This window comes from Astatotilapia calliptera, chromosome 6 (genome assembly GCF_964374335.1).
Source record: "Astatotilapia calliptera chromosome 6, fAstCal68.1, whole genome shotgun sequence".
In the NCBI taxonomy this organism is placed as follows: domain Eukaryota; kingdom Metazoa; phylum Chordata; class Actinopteri; order Cichliformes; family Cichlidae; genus Astatotilapia; species Astatotilapia calliptera.
Genome location: NC_137427.1, coordinates 39,181,441 through 39,200,273, shown reverse-complemented (window position 1 = coordinate 39,200,273; position 18,833 = coordinate 39,181,441). Strand labels below are relative to the sequence as shown.

The 18,833-nt window shown below is 41.9% G+C and overlaps 1 protein-coding gene across 5 annotated transcripts in view; it reads right to left on the bottom strand.

The window, feature by feature from the left end:
* LOC113024706 (glutamate receptor 2-like) overlaps positions 1-18,833 on the bottom strand; it is a 116,158-nt gene that overhangs the window by 81,585 nt on the left and 15,740 nt on the right. For all 5 annotated transcript variants that reach the window (XR_013909471.1, XM_026171986.2, XM_080302509.1 and 2 more), the window contains exons 3-7: positions 15,536-15,775; positions 15,168-15,289; positions 12,636-12,710; positions 1,575-1,628; positions 886-1,044 (exon numbers count right to left, since the gene is read on the bottom strand). Coding sequence is in view for 4 of the 5 variants with exons in the window: in XM_026171986.2 (XP_026027771.1) it covers positions 886-1,044; positions 1,575-1,628; positions 12,636-12,710; positions 15,168-15,289; positions 15,536-15,775 (650 nt within the window). In the remaining variant the exon portion in view is untranslated. The remainder of the gene's footprint in view (positions 1-885; positions 1,045-1,574; positions 1,629-12,635; positions 12,711-15,167; positions 15,290-15,535; positions 15,776-18,833) is intronic.

Sequence of the window (18,833 nt, the reverse complement as noted above, 5' to 3'; positions counted from 1 at the left end):
TTAAGGAATTCTAACCTATGTCAAAATGTCTGATGTTGACTGTGAATCTCATAGAATTAACACGAAATTTCAGGTGATTGGATCAGTTTGAAAGGCAAAAGGCACCTGCAGGTGACGACGTATCGTCGACATTGTTGTGTTTGTTGGGGAGAAAACTCAGAAACATACAGTACAGCACTTCAGAGTCACACTGACAGCGATTGAAGATTTATGGAAATTTGACAAGCTGAACGCATTCTGTACTGTCAGGAGACACGGCGCAAGATTGACTGATATTAAAAAAAAGCATGCAAAATTGCAAACACAAAAAAAAAAATATGCGAAACAGCGAGACTGCAAATGGTGAACCACGATATAGCAAGGGACCACTCATCAAGCATCAGCCAGATCTCTCTAACATAGGTTAGAATTCAAGGGATGAAACTATGACAAGGTTTCATCCCTTGTCATAGTACAGACTACATATGGCATGAACTAACGAGCCTCCAAGCTGACATTTTTTATGTTGAATGTGGTGCAGTATTTTATTTGCCAGCTAAAAAGAAGGCAAAGAAGCTCTCAAACCCATTGATCATTTTCATATATGCCTCAGTCTAGCCTGAAATCTTCTAGAATTCCCTAGAAGTGCTACAGGTGTGACTTTTAATTTTAATGCACACCTAAGTCATGTACAACTCACTTTGATTAACTCAAGCTGTATGTATTATACTTGTTTATGTATTATACTAAAGATTACTTGATATTAGAATACATTTTTGCTGGCCTGATTCTTAGACCATCTCCCGGCAATCTTAATCCATTTCTTATAGCATATAACTTTTGCTGAAATAACTAAAACTCCACTAAATTAAACAAAAAAAAGATTGTTGGATGTCCAAATCTTACTCTAATCCTTATATCAGCTCCAGGATACTCCTTTTCTTCCAAAGCCTCCCATCGCTGATCAAACTTTGCCACCACAGGATCATCAAAATCTACAATCTGAAAGCCAGACACATTTGCACCTCCATACTGGATTTTAGAGAGGTCACCATCCACAAAACCCTGGAACAAGATCAACAAAATATACAATTACTGAAATTTACAAAAAGTTTATTTAATACTATTATGCAAACACTATTTTCTTCTCTGCTAAGATCTCATGCAGAGCAAATGATGTGCCTCCAGCAATTTTTCAGAGATTTACTTAGATCAAAGGTGTTAAACATAAGGCCAGAATCAGCAACATCTAAAAATACTGTTGAATGACACTGAGAATAGTCACAAAAGCAATCTAGTCCGCATGCCAATAGAGAAACGAGATATGGAATGAGTTATGACTAGTATACTCAGCAACTACTGCTCTATTATATAAATTGCAGTAGTGCAAGCAAAAGGTAGTCTTCTCACAGCATGTCTAAATGTGACTGCCTGCTTTAGGATCCCAGTTACTAAGTGTAAACCTGTTATTAGATCCTAATCTAAACTGAGTTATGTAAACCGTCGTTATTGTTAAACAGTCATACATAAATGGCCTGCAGTACATACATAAATATACTTGGTCAGCCTCATTTAAAGACTGGAAAATGACTCACCAAGTTTGCGATGATATAGTGATATCCTTTCACGTGCCTGCCTATAGTGATCACCTGGTGAATAAGAGGAAGAGGTTATGTCAGCAATAAACAACAATTTTAAATGGTTAACAGGTTAATTATCCTAACCCAGAAAGAAAAACTAGATGCTTCAATTCACTGGAAAAAAAAATCATAATTTTTGGAGATACATGGTATGTAATTTTATTTATATAACACTTTTCTACTCTTACTAACCAGTCATAGAACATCACATTTTCAAATTCAAATTCAAATTCAAATTCAAATTTTATTTGTCACGTACACAGTCATACACAGTACGATATGTAGTGAAATGCTTGGACAACTGCTCGTGACCTAAAGAAAACAAAAAAGGAAAGGCTATGAATAAGATAGGAAATAAATATGAAAAATTAAAAAGGGTAAATTTAACTAGGAAGGAATAAAATATAAATTAAGGTTAAAAATGAAATAACTGTACAACACAAATTAGAATGAAGGGTAAATTTAACTGGGAAGAATAAGATAAAATATATAAATTAAAGTTGAAAATAAAATAACTGTACAACAAAATACACAATACACAATATAGAACTATATAAGAATGTATGAAGAAATCTAAATATAAATAAATATATACACAATAACAGCAGCTGTACAAGTATTAACTAGAAATGAAGAATATAGTGACCAGTGTTGTGCAAAAACAAAGTCCAGAAAGTCCAGTGTGTGTGTAAGAACCATATGTGTGGGTCAGTACTGTGTGGTGGTGTGATTGAGAGACCGTATCGCCTGCGGGAAGAAGCTCCTCCTCAGTCTCTCTGTGTTGGTCTTCAGGGAGCGGAATCGCTTTCCTGACCTCAACAGAGAGAACAGTCTGTTGTTGGGATGGCTGAGGTCCTTCACGATCTTCCTGGCCTTGGTCCAGCACCGCCTGCTGTAGATTGAGTGCAGGTCAGGGAGCTCGGAGCGGATGGTGCGCTCAGCTGACCGCACAACCCTCTGTAGAGCTCGTCTGTCCTGCATGGTGCTGTTCCCGAACCAGGTTAAGATGTTTCCCGCCAGGATGCTCTCTATGGTGCACGAGTAAAAGTTCCTGAGCACCTTGGAGGGCAGTTGGAAGTCTCTCAAGCGTCTGAGGTGGTAGAGACGCTGTCGGGCCTTTTTCACCACGGTGTTGATGTGACAGGACCATGACAGGTCCTGCGTGATGTGAACTCCGAGGTATTTGAAGCTGTCCACTCTCTCCACTGGGCACTCGTTGATGACGGGGGTCTGGTAGTTCCTCTCCTGCTTAGTGCTGAAGTCCACTATCAGCTCCTTTGTCTTACTGACGTTTAGTATTTAGTATTTTATTTATTTATTGTCATTGTCAAGAACAATGAAATTGCGTTTGGGGCTTCCATACAACCCAAAAAAAAAGAAGAAAATAATAAATACCCCTTAAAACCCAAGTGTACATATTTAACCCAGTGTGACTCCAATGCAATAAGACAATCCTTAGCAATAATGTTCGTAGAAATTCAGACAAAGACCTGAGAAACATGACAAAATACAACAATGCAACCCATTCAATATTATTGTACTGTGAGATATGATATCAGATATGATAGTTATCTATTTAAGAAAGAGGGGGGGGGCAGGAGGGGGAAGAGAATAAAGATATGATGCACCAATGCAGACCAGTTCACTGCTATTAAGAAGTTGGATATGGTTATTGTCCGTGAGAGGGGGGCAGAGAGTTCAGGAGCCTCACAGCCTGTGGATACAGGCTGTTGGCCAGTCTGGATGTTCTGGCCTGTATAGACCTGTACCTTCTCCCTGAGGGCAGCAGATGGAAAAGGTGGCGCGCAGGGTGATGTTGGTCCCGCAGGATACTGTGCACCCTCCTCAGACAGCGAGTGGGGAAGATATTACTGATCTCTGGCAGACTTGTTCCAATAATTCTGCCAGCTTCTTTCACCACCCGCTGGAGTGCTTGCTGATCGGCCTTGGTGCAGCTGGGGAACCACACTAGAAATCCATACGTCAGAACGCTGCTGATGGCACAGTTGTAGAAGTTCAACATCAGAGATCTGGGAATGTGTGCGCTCCGCAGTCTCCTCAGGTAGTAGAGGCGCTGTTGGGCCTTCCGTACAACTGAGGTGATATGGTTGCCCCAGGACAGGTCCTCGGTCACAGTTACCCCCAAGAATTTAAAACTGCTCACCCTCTCCACCGCCTCACTGCCAATGAAGAGAGGCAGATGGTTGTTATGACCCCTCTTCCGGAAATCTACAATGATCTCCTTGGTCTTTTTGGTGTTTAAGACCAAGTTATTGTCGTGGCACCATGACTCTAGTTGTTGCACCTCTGTCCTATAGTTTGTCTCATCATTGTTGGATATAAGTCCGAGCACTGTAGTGTCATCTGCAAACTTAACAATGAGATTGGACGCGCAGGAGGAAATACAGTCATGGGTGAAGAGAGTGTATAGCAGAGGGCTCAGAACACACCCCTGAGGGGCACCGGTGTTGACCACAAGGGTGGAAGAGGTGTTCTTACCCACTCTGACACTCTGTCTACGGTTAGTGAGGAAGTCCACAATCCAGTTGCACAGAGAGGAGTTAAGTCCCAGTTGGTGGAGTTTGGGACGGAGTTTGTATGGCCGGATGGTATTAAAAGCCGAGCTGTAGTCTACAAAGAGGAGCCGTGCATAGGTGTTCCTGTGTTCCAAGTGCTTCAGTAATGTGTGCAGCACTGTGGCGATCGCATCCTCGGTTGACCGGTTCTCCCTGTATGCAAACTGGTGCGAGTCCAGGGATGGTGGAAAAGCAGCTCTGATGTGTTTAATGACCAGTCTCTCCAGGCATTTGGCGGGAATGGGGGTGAGTGCCACAGGTCTGAAATCGTTCAGACATGTGACATTTGACTGTTTTGGGATGGGAATGATGGTTGCTGCTTTGAAACAGGATGGTACCAGTGAACAGGACAACGAGGTGTTATATATAGAGGTGAAGACGTCCGCCAGGTCCGCAGCACAGTCTTTTAGCACCCGGCCCAGCACTCCATCCGGCCCGGCCGCCTTCCTGGTGTTAATGCTCCGGAACACACGCCTCAGCTCATGAGTGCTCAGGACCGGAGCAGGGTCGGTTGAGGGGAGAGGGGACAGGACAGGGTCGGTGTTCTCCCTGTCAAAACGGGCATAAAAGAGATTTAGATCCTCAGCCAGAGTAGAACTGTCGGCTGAGGGTGATGGTGTTCTTCTTTTGTAGTCCGTGATAGCCCTGATGCCCTCCCAGACCTGCCTTGGGTTTGTGTTGTTCTCAAACCTGGCCTCGATACGCCTCCTGTGCTGCTGCTTGGCAGTCTTGATGCCTCTTCTCAGGTTGGCCCTGGCAGCACTGTATGCCTCCTGGTCCCCGGATTTGAAAGCGTTGTTCCTCGTTCAAATAAGTTGTTGAACTCCGTGTGTCATCCAGGGTGGATTATTAGGGAACACACGGAATCGTTTCCAAGTTGTTACATTGTCCACACAGAAACAGATGTAGTCCAAGACAGTGGAGGTGTAACTGTCCAATGCGACACGATTGTCAGTGTCCTGCACCTTGAATACATCCCAGTCTGTGCAGTGGAAACAGTCCTGAAGCATCGGAATAGCGTCCTGCGGCCATGTTCTCACGGTTTTGGTTGTAATCCCAGTGCTCTTGATCTTTTGTGTGTATATTGGGTGTAGCAGAAGGGAGAGATGGTCTGACAGACCCAGGTGGGGATAAGCCTGGGCTCTGTACGCATTCGCCATGTTGGTGTACACCTGGCCCAACGTTCTATCTCCTCTGGTAGCACACTTCACATTACGGTGGAAATTGTGAAGTACAGATTTCAGGTCCGCGTGGTTAAAATCCCCAGCCGCAATAAAGACACTGTCCGGGTGTGCTACCAGGCTGTTATTGATGCTGCTGCTCAATTGTGCTAACGCTAGCTTAGCATTAGCATCTGGTGGAATGTAAACAGCGCAGATGTAAACGGCAGAAAATTCCCGAGGGAGATAGAATGGACGGCACTTTAACACCAACAGTTCTACCTCTGTACTGCACAGTTTTTCCGTTACCGTGACGTTCATGCACCAAAGGTTGTTAATATAGATGCACAGCCCCCCGCCAGTCTTCTTACCCGAGTCCGCAGACCTGTCGGCTCGATAGGCGGTGCGGCCTGCTAGATCGATAGCCGCATCGGGAATGGCGCTGTCCAGCCAGGTTTCAGTGAAAATCATGCACGAACAGTTATTAAAAGTCCATCGAGTGGCGATCTGCAGTCGTATTTCATCCAGTTTGTAACGGATTGAACGGGCGTTGGAGAGGAATATGATCGGGAGTGGTGGTTTAAACGGACTAGTCTTTAGCCGTGCCCACAGGCCTCCCCGCTTGCCTCTCTTCTGCCTCCGCTCGCAACGTCTCCTCCTGCGGCTTGCTGTTGCGGGTAGCCCCGGGGGTTGCTTAACGATCTCCGGGGGGATGAGATACTCGGATGTTAGTTGAAGATCTCCACGGCTTAGTTGTAGTAGATCATCTCTGTTGTATTGAAGTAACCCCAGACTGTGTGAAATAATACACAGTACCACCAAAAGTGCAAAAGTGTAGGAGCTCCGGGCCGCTGCGTCTGTGCGCGCCGCCATCTTAAATCTTTGTAAGACTCATGGAGGTTGTTCCTCTGGCACCAGTTCTCCAGATTCCTAATCTCCTTCACGTAGGCCGTCTCGTTGTTATCAGAGATCAGGCCCACCACGACGGTGTCGTCAGCAAACTTGATGATGGTGGTGGAGCTGGTAGTGGCCACACAGTCATATGTGTACAAAGAGTACAGCAGGGGGCTCAGAACACACCCCTGGGGGGCTCCAGTGGAGTCCAGTGGAGGCTGAGACATGTCCGCCCATCCTTACTGCCTGTGGTCTGCCAGTTAGGAAGTTGGAGATCCACTGACACATAGATGAGCTGAGTCCCAGATGCTCCAGCTTGGTGGTGAGTGTGGAGGGAATTATGGTATTAAATGCAGAGCTGTAGTCTATGAAGAGTATTTTAACATAATTCCCCCTTCTAGTGTCCAAGTGAGTGAGTGATGTGTGGAGGAGATGAGAGATGGCATCGTCTGTGGAACGATTTGGACGGTAAGCGAACTGTAGTGGGTCCAGTGTGTCTGGTAGTGAAGAAATGATGAAGTCTCTGACCAGGCGTTCAAAGCACTTCATCACTACTGAGGTGAGGGCTACAGGGCGATAGTCATTGAGAGAAGCAGGGTGGGGTTTCTTCGGGACAGGAACAATGATGGACTCTTTGAAGCATGTGGGGATCACCGACTGAGATAAAGAGATGTTGAATATCTCAGTGAACACAGGAGCTAGCTGGTATGCGCAGTCTCTTAGGATACGACCTGGGATGCCGTCTGGTCCTGCTGCTTTCCTGGTGTTCACTCTCTTGAAGGCTCTCCTTACTTCATGCTCGGAGATGACGAGCACGTTTCCGGTGCTGGCAGTATCTTCCTGTCTGCAGCCGTTAGCGCCGCTAACACTGGCATTGTTGGAGACCTTAGCTGCAGCCTCGAAGTGAGCATAGAAAGTGTTCAGCTCGTCTGCCAGAGTCACGGCCGCGTTCATCATACCGGTTGTTGGTGCTTTATAGTCCGTTATTGTCCTTAGTCCCCGCCACAGGCTCCTAGAGTCACTCTGTTGGAGTTGTGACTCTAGTTTCCTCCCGTAGCGCTGCTTCGCCTCTTTCACCGCCCTCCACACGTTATATGACGCGGCTTTGTACGGGTCCATGTCCCCCGTCATGAGTCCCGTGTTGTAGGCAGCGGTGCGGGATCTCAGAGCGTCGCGGATGGTTTTATCCACCCACGGCTTCTGGTTGGGAAACGTTGTGATAGTCTTTGTCTCCACGGTATCATCCGCTAGTTTCCCGATGAATCCCACAACCGCTTCCGTAAACACGTTGACGTCATCGTCGGAGCTGTTTCTGAACATGCCCCAGTCTGCGTCATCGAGTGCGTCCTGTAACGCGGCCACCGATTGATCCGTCCAGCGCGCGACCTTCCTCTGAACCTGTGCTTTCAAGGAGCACTTTATTGTATTGTCACCTTTCTCCCTTACTATATGTCAATAGACCTCTCTGCATGGAATCATACTTGTTATTAATCTCTGGCTCTCTTCCACAGCATGTCTTTTGTCCTGTCTTCCTTCTCTCACCTAATCGGTCAGGACAGATGTCCACCCCTCCCTGAGTCTGCTTCTGCTGGAGGTTTCTTCCTGTTAAAAAGGAGTTTTTCTTTCCCACTGTTGCCAAAGTGCTTACTTGTAGAGGGTCATATGATTGGGTTCTTCTCTGTATGTATTATTGTAGGATCTACCTTACAATCCAAAGAGTTTAATTTTGGTCTCTTTCTGACCAGACTGTACTCTCAGTATTTCACAGGCTTGCCTAAATGTTGTTCAGAACCTTTAAGCATGCTTCAACATGTTTTTTTCTTCAGCAATGAATACTTGAATGGTGAGCGTGCATACTGGCCATGTTGGTTGAGTGCACTACTTATTGTTTTCTTTTAAATAGTACCTGCTGATTTCAAGTCTTTCTGTAGCTCTCTTCAACTGGTCCTGCCTCTTAGACAACTCTCCAAAAGTGCTCACTGGGACCTTAAGTTGTTTAGAAATTTTTCTGTAACCAATGCCATTAGCTGGTGATTTCAGCCGGTGTCACGACTTTCTATCTGTGTCATTTCTTATTATTACACATAATTTATGGACATATATGATCTGATTTCTTTGCATGTATGGATTAGAGTGTTACAGACATCTGGTCATGTCATGTCATGTCAATAGCACGTTTAGAAATATATCTATTTAAAAAATTGGTTTTGTCTTCATTACATTTTACATTACATTTTACCAGGTGAATATTTCCCCAAAATGCAAAAAGAAAATATTTTTAACATGAAATTCTTAGCCACAAACATGTATGTGTTTTAAACCTAACCTGAATTATAAGACAGCTCTGGGGCAGTAGGTCGGGAAGGTATTGAAGATGAAACAAATGCTCATATTTAACAATTTTTTTCTCAGTTATTATGCAAGTAAATGTGGATACTCCAAAATTTGTTTCTTTTCAGATTAAACTGCTGATAATTTTATTTTTCTGGTACAAAGTTGAATGAAAATAGAATTTTCATAATTTTCGTAATCTCCATGTTTTATTTTGTATTATTGTGAGATATAACTATCAACAATTCAGAAATTGCCACAAGTTGCATTTTGCAATGAGAAGTTTTTTTTTTTAATTCATGTGTGTTCAAATAATGGATTTTAAAGGAATACTTAATTTTTTAAATATTTTAATTACCCAATGCTTAAACTGTCTTTAGTGTAGCTGCCAAATTACATTTCATGTTCAAGCATTGCTGCAGATTTAAAATTGGAGATGGTTCAGCAGATTTAAAAAAAATAAAATTTAAAAAAGAGAGGAAGGCACTCACATCACTTAGTGATGACAACAACATTATCATCCTTCCGGCAGACAAGGGTAGGTGCAGAGTATTGCTAAACCAGAAAGACTATTATGAGAAGATCTTGTCACTACTCAGTGATGAAAATACTTATGAGCCCCTGAAACAAGATCCAGGGAGTGGCTGCAGGAATAGGGTAATAGACTGTCTGAAGCAGTTAGAACAAGACAAGGCTATCGACTACACCAAGTCTGTATGGTTTACCGAAAATACATAAACAGGGTGCACCTTTAAGACCGACTGTCTGCATGATCAACTCTGTCACCTATAACATCTTTAAGTTTCTGGCTTCGATCCTCAACCCACTGGTGGGCAGCTCTGAACTCCACATCCAGAGCACCCTGGATTTTGTTGAGAAGGTGAGAGATGTAATTATGGAGGCAGATGAAACCATGGTCTTGTACAACGTTACATCTCTCTTCACTTGCATCCCAGTCACGGAAGCGTTGGAGATAGTCCGTAAGAGATTACAGGATGACACCAACCTCAGCAACAGGACCACTCTCAGCATCGACCAAGTGTGTTTGCATTTGCAACCGTGTCTTCATTCCACCTACTTCACATACAAGGGTCAGTACTACAGGCAGAAACATGTGTGTGCCATGGGTTCCCCAGTTTCACCCATCGTGGCCAATTTGTACATGGAAGAAGTGGAAAAGAGGGCTTTGCTATCCTACCCTGGAACACCACCAAGCCATTGGTTCAGATATGTGGATGACACCTGGGTGAAGATCAAATCTCAGGACGTACTACTTTTCACGGATCACATTAACTCGGTGGACCGACACATCAAATTCACCAGGGAGGATATGAAAAGTGGCAGGTTAGCCTTATTAGACTGTGAGATTTCCATCAGTAATGGGGGACATCTAAAAGCTGACGTGTACCGTAAACCTACACATACGGATCAGTATCTAAGGTTTGACTCTCATCATCCACTGGAGCACAAACTGGGTGTCATCAGGACACTACAACACAGAGCAAACACCATCTCCACTGACACAGCGGCCAGGGAGGCAGAAGAACATCACATCAAGAAGGCCCTGAGTAAATGTGGTTATCCCAGCTGGACTTTTGTCAAAGCTGGGAAGGCACCTAAAGAAAGCTCCGCCAATCCAGGAGAGAAGGACAACCGCTGCCTATGTGAAAACCTGTAGTGATCCTGTACGTGTCAGGAGTATCGGAACAGTTGAGACGCATTTTTTCTAAACACCGTGTCTCTGTGGGTTTCAAACACCTCAAAAAATGCTGCGCCAAAAATTGGTCCACCCCAAGGATCAGGTCCCCCGACACAAACAGAGTAACATAGTGTACGCTGTTAAGTGCCAGGAGGATTGCCAGGATTTATACATCGGGGAAACCAAACAACCTCTGGCGAAGCGGATGGCACAACACAGAAGAGCTACCTCGTCAGGCCAGGACTCTGCAGTCTATTTACACCTACAGGCCAGTGGACACTCTTTCAATGATGAGGATGTAACATCCTGAACAGGGAGGAATGCTGGTTTGAGCGCGGAGTCAAGGAGGACATTTACGTGAAAAGGGAAAGACCATCTCTGAATCGAGGAGGGGACCTAAGGGTACATCTTTCGCCATCTTACAATGCTGTGATTGCAGCCATTCCCCAACTCTCTGTGAATGGTACTCATGGCCATTGATCAGTGGGCTTTGATCAGTGGGTTTTGGTCAGTGGTTGTTGATCAATGGTCATGAGAATTTGCATAATTATGATTAAGGAACTGACCTCCCAGTCCATTGTTCCTTCAGTGGGCTGGTTTCAGTCATTATGCAAATGTACTGTTTATAAGATTGGGGAAACCTGCAGTCAGCTGAGACTGAAGAAGTCACTTGGATGAGTGACGAAACATTTCTCCCACAAAACGCTACGTCCAGATGAACAGAATCAACTTTTGGAATAAACAAAAAACATTTATCTGAAGTCTCACTTTGCTTCTGGTGATTCGACACATAATTTTTCATCACTGATCAAATAGAGTTGGTAAGATATACCACCACTGTTTCTGTCTAGTTGATAGTAGACTTTTCTCTCCACCTATCTGGGACTGTAAGAGGAACATGTTGCAAAAATAGTTGTGTTATATTGTTGAATGATCACTGTCTATTAACATTACAGATTACAACACTTTGCAGAACTAATAATACTTGCTGCCTAGCTCCCACATTAAGATTATTATTTTATTATTGGAAATAGCCGCTACTTTAATGCTAACTTAACAGACGGGTAATGTGGCTCTTGAATAACTGCTACAAGTTTAACAGTTGTGTGCAGTAGCCAAGTTAATGTTTATGATAACTGTTTAATACATTTTTTTTAGAAACACGAGCTTTAGTGACCTTTCAAAAGTCTTCATGACCCTAATAAACTTTTCTGGTTTGTAAAAAGTTTTCAGACTCAGATAGCACGTCTGGTATCAATACTACTGCTAATGTGTATCCAATAGCTATTTTGATTCATATCAGAGTATTGATTTCTATTGTAACCCTACTCCACAGAGTAACAGTGCTAACAACTGTACCACCATGCTATCCGTATAGCAGCTTCTATTTAGCTACTTTTCTTTGTAATTTTTTTTTGTCTTCTGTGACAGAGATGCAACATATAGGGTTCATACAAATATTTAAAATCAGTCAAAACAAGTCCCCTCCCCCAGAATTAACTGACTGTTTTTTATGCATTTGTCATATTTTCAAAATGTTTAACAGCTTGTGCTTTGCAGATTTAACTTGCAGCATTTGCAGATGTCATGAGCAACATGCCCAGTTCTGATAATTGTGACATTATCAAAATAGGGTTTTCCAAATGATTATCATGAGCTGGTACCGTAAAGCAGTTAGCAGATAGGGGTCTAATTTTAGTTTTGATCACAGTTTTGATCCAGCCAATCAAACCAAGCTGAAAAAGAAAATCCAACTGTTTTCTAGATTATCATCATTACAGTGTAAGTTAACACTAATAATTATGTAGCAGCCATCTGCATGTGAACAGTGAAAGTTCTATGCGATATCATTTTGCTAACCATGTAGAAAAGACAAATACTGGATACTAAGCACACATCATTTCCATTGTTTGCCATCTGATGATGGAAACAGGCCAACAGTACTTACCGAAGAGGAAATTAACTCTGCCAGAATAGAATTTGAAAGATTTCAAAACACGTATAGTAGTTTCATTTAATTGTTATTTAAGAAAATTTAAATGACACAGACACCATCATGACTAGTTCATGTCTGGTCTGGTATCACACCTAAAAAACATCCAGGATAACCACAATACTGTTGGTTTCACTGAACAAAAGTCTCCAATAGTATGTTTTGCATAGTTTCATTACTTCTTTTACACAGACACACACATATAGAAATATTATCAGTTGACTCTGAGTTGGTTGGATGAGAGACATTCACTGTTTTTTAAGGAATGCCCAGTAAAGAATGGATCTATAGAATCAGCTTCATTTTTGATGGAGAGAAAATATTGCTCATACTGGTAGCAGCAGTAACAAGATAAAAATCAACCTGCTCCATGATGTCTTTCACTTTATCTTGTTCGCAGTCCAGTATGATGCGTCGTTCCTTACGGATCTCCAGGTCCTAAAAAAATAAGACAACAAGCATCCAACATTATTACACAGTCTTTAAAGATTTGTGTGCTCACAGTACAAGATCAAATTGCATCTTCCTGAGGTGCAGTGCTGCCACATACTGCTTGACACCATAGGTTACACAAAGATATTTATTATAACTAGCTACAAAACCCTGAAAAGCTTTCTGGAAAATACAAACTAAAAGCTTAAGCTTATTTTAGTATTTAAAACAAGCATATGTAAAAACAATAGATAACATCAAAGCAAAGTATACTCTACAATGCTGTACAGCTGCTACACTGTACAGCTGACAAAGCCCTTTTCCCAAGACATCACAGACCAAGTTTTGGTCAGGACCCATAGGCTTCAAATTGTAAGGCACTAGCTACTGTGTCAGTATGTGGTGGGAGTGGGAATGTGCTGAGCTAACTTTAGAATAAGTGCATAAAAGCATGTTTTTATTTTTTGAGGTTTTTTTTATGTCCTTTCAATCAGCGATCAGAATTATTGTCTAAACACCAAGAAACGTGCCCAACAGATTTGTTTTCCCAAGTAGACCATTACAGCTATTGCTATACGGTCCACTTAATTGTCATATTTGTTTTTATTATTATTATTATTATTATTATTATTATTATTATTATTATTATTATTATATGTTTTTATTTAATTTTCATTTTGAGTTATTACAATCAGAATGGACAGGACCGGGGACAGGAAAGAGAAAGAAAGAGAGGTTGGGAAGAGAGTTAAATGAAGGAGAGGGGAAGAAAAATAGAGGAAAAGAGGGATAGTGAGAGAAAAGACACTGAAAATCTGCTTGATCACCTGCTGAGAGAAAAAAAAGACAACCAAAAAGAAGATAACACAGTAGGGAAACCACAGGTAAATAATAAATATTGAATGTTACTGAGCAGCATACAGTACTAATAATGCATGAAATGTTTAGAGGCATCAGCCAACCAAAATAGTGTGTGTCTGTGAGTACCTGTTTGTACACCTGTGTGCACACCTGTGTGTGTGAGCGCGCTTATGTTCATAGGATTTCTCCATGTAAGCATCTAATAGTGGGTATTGGAAGCCATAGCTCTGCCCCCCAGGGCATGATGCAGGACAAAAAAACATCCATCCATCTGCTTCCGCTTTTTTCAGGTCGTGGGTGGGGGCTGGAGCCCATCACAGCTGTCTTAGGGTGAGAGGCAGGGTACACCCTGGACAGGTCACCAGTCTGTCGCAGGGCTAACACACAGAGACAGACAACCATTCACACTCACATTAACTCCCCTTTGGGCAATTTAGAGTTTCCAATCAACCTATCCTCACTAACTGCATGTATCTGGACTGTGGGAGGAAGCCGGAATACCCGGAGAGAACCTACGCAGACACGGGGAGAACATTCAAACTCCACACAGAAAAACCCCAGCCTGATGGTGGAATTGAACTCAGGAGCTTCTTGCTGTGAGGCAACAGTGCTGTTTGGCTTCTCTGAGTGTTTAGTCCATTTTAAATTCTGTTACCTTCTGTTAACCTACTTTCATGTGTTCCCTGGACTCCTAGACTCTGTTACCTTTCCTTCATGGAATTCCTTTTGGACTGCTTCCGCTACTATTTATTGTACATAATAAAGATGGTTTTTTTTCTGGAAAAATCATCATTCCAGAAGAGGGTTGTATATGATTAATGGAGGGTCCTTCACCAAGGGGAAGAGGTGGCTGTAGCTCAGAAGGATGCCCAGGCCATCAACTAATAAGAAGGTTGGTGTTCTGATCCCTGGCTACTCCAGTCTGCGTGCCAAATATCCTTGGGTGACATACTAACTACAAGTTGCTTTCTGATGCATTCACTGGAGTGTGAATGTTAGTAGTTAGGAAATAAAATGCTCAGATGCTCAGCACTATATGAGGACATTTTGCTTTTTAGATATTGATAAAATGTTTTCATATAGCTGGATTAATGTGACTATTTTATTTTCATGTCAAATAGTTGGACTGAGTGCTGGTGAAAAAAAGACTTGTTTTGTAAAAACACTTTTTTGAGAATTGTGAACATGGTTTAAATAAAATAACTGAAAAAACCATATGGAGTTATTTCAACATTTATCCACTGAACTGTGAACAAAAAATAAAAAGACTGAATTCTTGGAACAATTCTCCAACTCATTTGAAGAGAGAAAAAAAAGGAAAGAGAAGCTTGTTTGTTATAATCTAGCCAAAATAACTTAAATATTTCGGACTGTGTCATTTGCTAAATTACTATGGCATAGTCAGGATTTTCACATCAGGCCAACTGCAGTGCATGTACTTGCCAAAGAATAAATAACATAACAGAAGACACTGTTGAAAATGCTGGTTAGCAGCCTAAACTGATGAAAAAGCTGTTATGACCAAAACTTTAAATTTGTGTCTAAAATTTGATTTTCTCCGCCTCTCTCTTGCATTCCAATATAAGAGCAGAATACCAGTACCTGAAACAGGGACCGGTAGGCTTCATCCTTTCTCTCATCTTTCAGGTTTCCTACATTTATTGCAGTGACGACCCATTTTTTCTCTGCTGCAGTGTCCAGTATTACCTGAAGAGTCGAAAGACCTACACACACAGAGTCTCATTATTAATAATTAATAATTCATTAACTTATACATTTGTAGAACATATCTCTATCTCATTCTTTTCTATTTATATGAAGCATATTTCTCTGCCTTGCTGTGCTTTCTATAACTGTAGCAAGTTTCTGCATTTGCTTAACATTTTCTGTATTTACAATTATTTCAGTATCTTATCTTCAAAATTAAGCACTAGCAATATTTATGCGATAAATGATGAGAATTTCCTTACCTCGATCACTGTCATACAGATAGGCAAACTTTTCCCATTTGTAGTATTCCACTAATGAAACTAGTGGCCCCTTGATGTCCGGCCTCATTTGGAGAACAAACTGATTCATTCCTTCTGCTGGGAAAGAAGGTGTAATGAAGGAGACATGAAGTGTCTCACAAAAGGATGTGATGGTGTTGACCGATTTCTTGTCATAGAAGCCAAAAATGGCATAGACACCCCGAGAGAACTGGGAACAAACTAGGAAAGAGAGAAGAAGAGAAAGATTGTACAAATTAAACAGTGAGTTCAAAGGACCTGGGAAGAATATTTGCACTCATTAAGTGTCCCAGTGCCTTTATCCCAAATAAACACTAAACGCACACTTATATTTAATCACATTGAAGAACAGTTTTTTAAATTGGGGTACATTAATAAGCACAGTAGTTACAATAGGAGTGGGAATTCTGTGGTTCACAATAACAAGTAAAATAAAATATTTCTAAAACAAAGCAACACAAAAAATTTAAAAAAAGAAGTGCTTCTGTCCAATTAAAAGCTAGAGGGCTTTATATCTGATATAGACAGTGCTAAGTTTCTATAAGCTGCATAAAACAGTATAAGAGGCCAGGTGTAATAAGCTATAACCAGTTACACTTAAGAGAAGAAAATTAAAATGCCAGTTCCAATCATCTGTTGAGAAAAAATGTATGTATTTTGTGTCAGCATACATGATCCAGCTGTGTGGCTGCAGGAAGGTGAATTATTCTGAATGAGAGAATTGGTATTAAGTATCCCACTGTGGAAAGTGACGTCGGCGTGACGTCTTTCATAAATCATTCTCCAAATTTGGTCCACTGAAGGGGTTGTTTTATAACACCAGGCAACATCTTTTTTTTCCAAACTCTGCTGAAAGTATGTTGTTGTCAGCGGTACGGCCACGGTGTACGGGCTATTTATAGTCCAAATATGGTTGTTGTGGATGTCTTTTCAAAGTCAAACTTTGACTCACTTTAGAGATAATTTTTATAAACCAGCAGAACCAGCAGAAAAACCACAAACCTCTCTTACTTTCCATCACAACTTCTCCCACCTTCTCTCAACCTTAAAAATTAACTATATATAATGCAAATGCACTTTGACACATTGCTTCACAAATTTAAACGAGCAAAGGGAATTTCAATTTCAAAAATACTTAAGCATTATTATTTTACATTTTAAAATGGATTTCATCGTTTTTAATATATCAACAGATTTTAATAAATGACATTTTTAACCTTGTTACAAACAAATAAGTTGATATACTAAAATAAATAAACCAGTTAAAGAAAAACAGAAAAATGCAAAATAACAAAAAGAATTACCCACGCGTAGTGAAGAAATCAATAGGCTAACACATAATAAATTATATTTGTTTATACATAATCCATATTCATTTGTATCATGTTAACAAAACCAATGTTAATATTTGTAAATTTAAAAAATTACATTTATTAATCATGCAAATTTCCTGCAATTGTCATAGACGTCAACATGATGTCCAAAAATATTACCCAATCCAAAGTTCAAATGTTGATCAACATATTATCATCCAAGTTGGGTCATGTTTAGGTGTCCAAATTGTGAAACTTGTTTGGAAGTCATATAGATATCTAGAATTGGTCATGGACTGAGGGACCCAATATACACATGGTCTCCATCTTGAATTAACTTCATTATTTATTTCCACCAAATCATTAATGTGTCTTTTAGATCCCGTTTCTACAAGAAAAAACCCCATTTTGGACAATGTTTTCACCACTCAGAGAGGAGATTACAAAGCCCTCCCCCTCCACCACCTTGGTGCCTGTCTTCTATTCTGACTTCCTTCTCTCACCCCAACTGGTCACAGCAGATGGCCCCGCCCCTCACCCACCCGCACCCAAAGTGCTTTACAATTCCACTATTCATTCACTCTCACATTCACACACTCGCTGTACAACTGGGGCAGACTGACAGAAGCGTGCCATTGGCCCCTCTGGCCAACACCAGTAGGTGGTAGGGTAAAGTGTCTTGCCCAACAACACAATGACCAGGACAGCAAGAGCTGGGGGATCGAACTGGCAACCTTCCAGTTACAGATGAGCTTCCCAACCCCCTGAACCACAGTCGCCTCAATTTGGTGCTATATATATATATAAAACTGAACTGAATTGAATTGCCTACCTGGAATTGGCATAACTGTTATGCTAATTCCAGCAGGTACATATGTGGTCTCAGAGACAATGGAAGACTGTTTTTCCACCACAGACTGGGAAGTCTTTAAACAGGCCGCCACACGTGACAACACCACAGACCTGCAGGAATAATCAGAAACTGTCATTTCCTATATCTCAGAGTGCATCGATGATTTCCCAGAGACCAGGACTATCACTATCCAGGCCAATCAGAAACCATGGCTCACAGGTGAGGTCTACAGGCTTTTGAGGGAGAGAAATGCAGTCTTCAAAGCTGGGGATTAGGTGAGCCTAAGAACAGCAAGGGCAAACCTGCATCAGAGAAGTGAAAAGGCAATACTCCAGGAGGATTTCGCAAAGCTGGACGAGCACAGAGGGACTGTGCTGCAGAACTCACAGATGTCTTCACAGACATCTTTAATACATCACTGAGCCAGGCTGTCGTTCCCACATGCCTCAAAGCCTCCACCATCATTCCTTCACCAAGGAAGTCTCCTCCCTCCTGCTTTAAGAACTACCATCGGATCACACTCACCCTCAAGTGCTTTGAACAGTTAGTCATGCATCCATTTAAAACATCTCTTGCCCCCAAACTGGATCCATTTCAGTTCATATACCGGTCAAACCACTTGACGGATGATGCATTCTCAAATGCCCTTCACTCAGCCCTCACACATCTGGACACTAGAGACTCATGCGTCAGAATGCTGTTCATAGACTTCAGTTCAGCATTCAACACGATCATTCCCCAGCAACTCATTCACAAACTGGATCTGCTGGGGATCAGGAACTCGCTTTGTAACTGGCTGCTGGATTTCCTGACAGGAAGACCGCAGACAGTACATGTCGGCTGCAACACTTCCAACACAAGAACACTGAATACGGGGGCTCCCCAAGGATATGTGCTGAATCCCCTTCTCTTCAGTCTGCTGACCCACGACAGCACGCCATCACACAGCTCCAACATCTTCATCAAATTTGCAGATGACACAACTGTGGTAGGTCACATCAGCAACAATGATGAGCCCTACTACACGAGTGAAGTTAACCATCTGGCTGAGTGGTGCAGTGACAACAATATGCCCTGAATGTGGAGAAGACTA